The sequence below is a fragment of the Buceros rhinoceros genome, unplaced genomic scaffold (genome assembly GCF_000710305.1).
Source record: "Buceros rhinoceros silvestris isolate BGI_N320 unplaced genomic scaffold, ASM71030v1 scaffold10901, whole genome shotgun sequence".
Taxonomy (NCBI): domain Eukaryota; kingdom Metazoa; phylum Chordata; class Aves; order Bucerotiformes; family Bucerotidae; genus Buceros; species Buceros rhinoceros.
In genome coordinates, this window is record NW_010392506.1 from 627 (window position 1) to 6888 (window position 6262).

Here is a 6262-nt window from a genome sequence, read left to right on the forward strand (position 1 = left end):
CCAGAACATGAAGCCTCCGTGCTGAGGTGTGGTAAATGGGTCAAGTTCCTCTTAGCCCGTCATATCAAGGCACTGTTGTCATCCTGTCTCCCAGGAATGCTGGCCTGGCACTTGAGATCTTTTTAAGATTCCCAGCAATAGGTCAGGAAGCCTTAATTCTTCTTATTCCCCAGTGTGTGGTTGCTCCCTACTGCCTTCTGTTCAGTAGGTACCCGCAAAGTGTTACCTGCGGTCCATCGTGAGCCACAGGAGCCAGCGGCTGTTGTCCCTGTTCATTCTTCTCAGTTACCTCCTGGCGTTTTCTTCCTCACTCCCTCCCCAGACACATTTTGTTTGTGCAGCGCTTAGGAAGGTAGGACAGGAAGCCAAATGGGGTAGTGCGGTATAATCTAAAATAAACACGCCACGAGACTGCTGAGGATAAGGCACGCTCCGCTGGAGGAGCAGGTATCTGCGACCCCCCTTCTCGCTTGGTTGAAGTTCTTAGTGCCCCCAGCCTGTGTTTGGCAGCCAGTGTAAAAATAAACTGACCTAGTAAGTCAATACTGCTCTGAGAAGGACTGTTTGTGCCTCCTTCTCCTCTGCCTGATTTCTAGCCTTTAAATAGTAACCTCGTTCTTGATGCGAAGTTTCCTTTCCCTAATAGAGAAGAAGGAGTGCAGGCGGGAACACCGCTCACAGTGCAGCCAGGAGCCGCCCCGCGACATGGTGCACCCCAATGTCATCTGCGATGGCTGCGAAGGGCCGGTGGTGGGAGCCAGGTTCAAGTGCACTGTCTGCCCAGACTATGACCTGTGCAGCACCTGTGAGGGGAAGGGCATCCACAAGGAGCACAACATGGTGATGTTTCAAAGCCCACTGCTCAACCCATTTGAGGTGAGAAAAATCTGTGGAGGGGAACTAATGAGTGAGATATTTCTCAAGCTGAAGTTACAAGTCTCAGTTACTCAGAATCTGGCTGTGTGAACAGAGTCACGTGAACGTTAATTACTCTTTACAGTGGCTTCCCCGAGGACGCTGGCTCCGTAAAATGCGGCATGGTGTTCCACCCTTCCCCTGGATGCACTGCTGGGGATATCCCGGCTCTGCAGCTCCGTGCCAAAACCCGGAACAAGCCCAGGCCAGTGCTGCAGCCTCCAGTCCGCCTGCTGCGGAAGGTAAGAGGAGGTACCCTGGTAAACAAGGTGGTGGTGAAGCCAGCCTAGCTGAGGTTCTGCAGCACAGGGTAGAATCAGGGTGGAAAAATAGACACAGGAACTAATCAAATTTACTGAAGTAATCAGCACCTTTCAGCACAGAGGGGGATTATTTTAAGGTATGCTTGGGCCTGTGTAATCGATGAGGGTGCAGAGAGTATCTGGAACCAAGCCAAGCCGAGCTTGCTGTTAAGCATGTCACTACTGTACTCCAGATCTGCCTTTCAGCATGGCTAATGAGCCTTAACAATGCTAATGCCACTGGTGGTCTGTTCCGGGGTAGCTCAGAGTTAGGTTTTGTCCTGTACTGCCTTTGTTGTGCAGGGTATGGGAGTGACAGGAACTGAGCACCAAGATCTCATGGGGACTTGCTCTCTAGGTGCTCTCTGAGCTCCTATGTGTGCTAACAGAAATTGTTTTTCTAGAAGCTTCTACTAACAGCCAGCCTCAGGACCCCAATGTCACCTTCTTAAAGAATGTTGGGGAGAGCTGAGCTCCTATGTGTGCTAACAGAAATTGTTTTTCTAGAAGCTTCTACTAACAGCCAGCCTCAGGACCCCAATGTCACCTTCTTAAAGAATGTTGGGGAGAGTGTTGCAGCTTTTCTGAGCCCCTTGGGTAAGTGACTTACAGTTTGTTATCCCAATCCCAGCAACTGGCTTAAAGGTCCTTTTAACAGGAGCAGCACTCAGCTGTCGTGGCTGATTCCGGAACTACCTCACACTACTAAGCCTCGAAGGCTTAATTCACTCTGGTACTAATAATGCCGAGGATTAGAACAGCCCCTTGGTACCTCTGTGAGGAAGCGAGGAAAGATTCCATTAACTTATCACCAGTGTAAGAGTAGTTTTAAATCAGTGGTGACTCGGGATTTTGCCTGGCTTATGTGGACACAGATAACTTTGACCTTAACCCTCTAACGGCTTCTTGGTGTAGAGGAAGATGACTACTTGGTGCCTAACTATTCTCGGTCTGAAGAATGCTTTGTGGTTTAATTCCTATCTGTTACATGGCTAATTGTAGGATGACAGAAACCTTAAAGTGTTTAGACCAGGACCGATTCAGGCTCATGCAGGACTGTGCTTTGGAAGAACCCCTCTAAGACTTTCTCCATCTCAAATGCACTTCTAGGCATTGAAGTTGATATTGATGTGGAACATGGAGGACAGAGAAGCAAAGTAACTCCTGCTTCTCCCAATCAAGAGAAGAACAGTGCTGAGCCCAGCAGCAGTACTCTTAACCAGAATGTCCAGAGCAAACCAGACTGGAATAACCCAGATGCTGCTACAGAAGTAAATGGTGTTGCAGAGCAGATACAAGACATGGTGATAGATCCTGTGCCCCCACAAATGGAAGATGTTGGTTTCCAGTCCCAGGTACAAGAACTCTGACACTGATTCAATAATGCTTGCTGAGCCCTTCCTGAAAAGGAAGGTAGTCATTTAGCATGTGTGCTGGGATCAAATACTGAGATGTCAGCAGACAGTGCACAGCACCTCTGCTTTACAGGTTGACAGCAAAGGTGATGGGACTTCTTGTGGATGTAACTCTTTGAGAGAAAGGCAGATCATAGGAGCATGCATCCTACCTGGCAAGCACTGCAGCACCTGGACCTTTCTCTTTGCATTGCAGGAACACAGCGAGTCCAGCAGTTCATCAGGTGGTGATGAGGACTGGACCCACTTATCTTCCAAAGAAGTGGATCCTTCCACAGGTGAGCTGCAGTCTCTGCAAATGCCAGAGACAGACGGTCCCAGCTCCCTGGATGTATCTCAGGATCCTCCCCAACCAGGACCCACAGGACTGCGAGAAGCTGCACTCTACCCACATCTCCCACCAGGTATGAGAACCTGTGTAACCTAAGCTACAGCTAAACTTGTCTGTAACTTCGTTAGCAGGTATGGCAGCTCCTGCACCCTGTTAGAGACAGTCAGGCTCTTCCCTTCTTGAATGAGGGCAGCTTAGGACCTTTGGGACCTTAGATTAATATGTCATTTGAGCAGTGTGAAAAAAGGTGATAGCCTAAATCACATCCTTGTTATGTGCTCTTCAAGAGCCTTTCAGTGCAGGATGCAGACTAGTCTGTCCTGTGGCTTTAAGACGGCATTTTTCTGGTGGGAGCCAGTTCCTGTATACAAGGCCACTTAGCTGAGATCAACAGCACAGAGTCCTGCAGCAAGGCCAGCTGAGTCTGACTCAGCACTTCTCTCAGCTGCTTGTGTATCTTTTATCTCAAAATCTGCCCTGCTCGGAGACAAAGAAGAGTATGTCTTCTAGTGTTTCAGCAGCTATGTTAGATTTACCGGGATCAGTGCCAGCCTGCCTCCTCTGTGGTTTTGGGGCCTTGGCTAGTTTGCCAGTTACATGGAATTTCAACTTTAAACTGTTCTTCTCTTAACAGAAGCAGACCCTCGTCTCATTGAATCTCTGTCCCAGATGCTCTCTATGGGCTTCTCTGATGAGGGTGGATGGCTCACTCGACTCCTGCAGACAAAGAACTGCGACATTGGGGCAGCACTAGATGCCATCCAGTACTCCAAGCAACCACCTCACTTGTAGTAGTTTGTAACTTTTGAAAAGCACCTTCCTTCTAACCAAAAGCAGACAGCGTGGTACAACTCACTCTGGTTTATCTTTCTTCCTGCTAAACGTTTCTGTCTCATGTTCTTAAGTGCTTGTAGAATGGAAGAAAAATAAATACTACTTCCTGGGCTGAGTCTGTGTGAGTGTTTAAATATCACAGCTGTATTACAGTGTCTGCTGTAACTTAGTTAAGAGTGGAGGATGTGATTTCTCCAAGCAGCTCCCCCAGGACTGGAGGTCTGCTGCCTTGCACCTACCTTAGGGCTGTGCTTCTGAGAAGTCCCTTTCATTGCTGGCTCCACAGCTCTGGAAGAAAGGGTTGCTATGGGAGATCTAAACAAAGGGCAAAAGAGCTGTAGTTTGTAAGGGGGAGTTAAGCACAGAGTTTTGTTGTACTGGGCAGGAATTCTTAGAGCCTGGGAGCTTTCTCTCTGCCTGTTCCCCCCCTGCTGCTGACCTACTTCCATTCTTATTTCTAGCTGATGAGGTTGCTAGACAGCACTGTGCAACCCTAGTACTTGCCTACTGCAACAGTCCCTTCCACCCTCGTACCCTTCCCCCAAACACAGCCATAAAGCAAGTGAACAGCTTTAATAGTGCAGTTCTGTAAGGCTTAAAGCCACCTTCAGTTCCAAATCTTGTCTCAGTACTTGACATACCAAATACAAAGCAATGCCAAAGAAACCCAAACTTCTCAGAGATCATCATTGAACTCCTCCCCCGTGCAGAAGAGGGGCTCCCAAGACATGCTGCTGGGCTTTTGACCAATGTTACCATTAACAAGGGCATTTGCTCTCCTTGTGCTATCCAAACAGCACGTTCCTGCAGCGGTCTCTGCTACACCAGAGCCTGCCCTTAGCACCTGGCTTTGAGGTTCCTTGAACGGCACATCTTCCACTGAGCAACTGATGCTGGGTCCTGTGGTGCCCGGCAGTTCCAAGGCAAGCCGCTCAGTACTGCCAACACACTTTTTAAACTGAAAACCCATACCTGGAAGAAAGGGTCTTACAGCCTGCTCTGAGCATCCACTGGCCGTAGCAGCATCCGCTGCAGTGGTGCTGTGGAGCCCCAACATTCCACTGCCCTCCTGTGGTGACAAGGCGACCCTGGCAGCATTTCCACTGTAGTTGTCAGAACACGTGAGAAATTTTTCCCACTTGGAGGGTTTGGTACAAGCAGTTGGGGTCTGTGTATTCTCCTCAGGAACTGTGGACTCACAGACAGCAAGAACCACGCTGTCTCCAGAACCAGCACCTCCATCATCTGCATCAGGCACTGCTATCTTGCATGTCCTGTGCTGCAAGAAGAGAGCGAGCTTGGTTATAAACCACACACGCACAGCCACGCTGCACAGAAGCAGGCAAAAAAGAGCACTGAGGCTCTCCGCATGCACCCAAATTCTCACCAGCTCGGAGGCAGAGCTGAGGCTCCAGTGCTGGGTGGGCCCGTGAAGGCTCAGGACACCTTCAGTGGCACCACAGGGAATGACAGTGACTGCGTACAGCAGAGGTGCCGCTGCTCAGCACGGCAGAGCAGCACACGGATGCTGTGCTGACGGAGGAACCCGTCTCAACCACTCAGCCCGCACAAGGCGGCACTGGTTTTGCCTGACTAAAACCTATCTGAAACTCCTGACACAATTTTCTTCTCCTCTCCAGTCACTCAAACAGCAGAGCAGAGGAAGACTCATAAAACCTCAAAATTATGATGACACAAGAGGTCAGGAGAACACTGTTTTGTTTTACTGGTAGAAAGCATCTCCTACAACTAAAATACCTCAGAGGTTTTAACCTTTTTGGCTTGGTAGGCAAGCTGGGAAACTCCATGTTCTTCTGCATATTCCTGAACATCCGTGGAGAGGAAGCTCTTCTGGTGTTTCCTGGCCAAGAAAACCATTCCCAAAGAGGACAGATTAGCTCCACTGTGAATTTTCTTATTCACAAATCACCAGAAACGTTCATAAAACGCATGGTTCCAGCAATAAAAGAATTTATTCCTAAATGCCAAACCCCTGCTCAGCTCAGGTACGTTGCAGCCTGTTCTTTGCTCAGCTATCAGAGATGAGCTCCCTCCCACGCCTCCAAAACAAATGTCAGCACCACTCAGGGGCAGGAATGATTTAAAGAAAAAGTTCTTGCTGTACCTTTGTTTTTTCACAGCGTTCTCCCTCCGGGAACAGAACTGTTGCCTTTCTGTACCTGCCTCCTCCTCTTCAACTTCGCTGTCCTTGTCCAGGTATTTACTCCAGCGACTGACTTCTACCCTTCCCTCCTACAACATTGGAGAATTACTGAAGACAGCAGCGTGGAGGGTTCTCATTTTTGGCACTATGATGTTTGTGCTGGAGGCCTCAAATCACAAATCAGTTTAGGCTGTGTTCCTGCATCGCGTTCCCGGGTTCAGGATCCGGTGGAGCAGAATTTCTGTACCCTTCTCATTCTCTCTCTGCTGGAGCCTCTCTGATCACATAGACGATTTCAGCT

At 49.0% G+C, this 6262-nt stretch overlaps 2 protein-coding genes across 4 annotated transcripts in view; one reads left to right on the forward strand and one right to left on the reverse strand.

The window, feature by feature from the left end:
- Window positions 1–3898, forward strand: part of SQSTM1 (sequestosome 1) — a 4517-nt gene extending 619 nt beyond the window's left edge. Inside the window, exons 2-7 of one of the 3 annotated variants that reach the window (XM_010144503.1) lie at window positions 647–876; window positions 1001–1157; window positions 1725–1814; window positions 2328–2554; window positions 2829–3036; window positions 3598–3898. In XM_010144503.1, the coding sequence (XP_010142805.1) occupies window positions 647–876; window positions 1001–1157; window positions 1725–1814; window positions 2328–2554; window positions 2829–3036; window positions 3598–3755 (1070 nt within the window). In that variant the 3' untranslated portion in view covers window positions 3756–3898. Of the gene's footprint in view, window positions 1–646; window positions 877–1000; window positions 1158–1724; window positions 1815–2327; window positions 2573–2828; window positions 3037–3597 lie in introns of all 3 variants that reach the window. The other 2 variants (XM_010144504.1, XM_010144505.1) reach the window with 2 other exon arrangements.
- A 575-nt stretch (window positions 3899–4473) lies between these two features.
- The window catches only part of LOC104500791 (chromosome unknown open reading frame, human C5orf45), a 3550-nt gene continuing 1761 nt past the window's right edge, over window positions 4474–6262 (reverse strand). The window contains exons 3-6 of the mRNA XM_010144506.1: window positions 5923–6050; window positions 5556–5658; window positions 4829–5076; window positions 4474–4711 (exon numbers count right to left, since the gene is read on the reverse strand). Coding sequence (XP_010142808.1) covers window positions 4474–4711; window positions 4829–5076; window positions 5556–5658; window positions 5923–6050 — 717 coding nt within the window. The remainder of the gene's footprint in view (window positions 4712–4828; window positions 5077–5555; window positions 5659–5922; window positions 6051–6262) is intronic.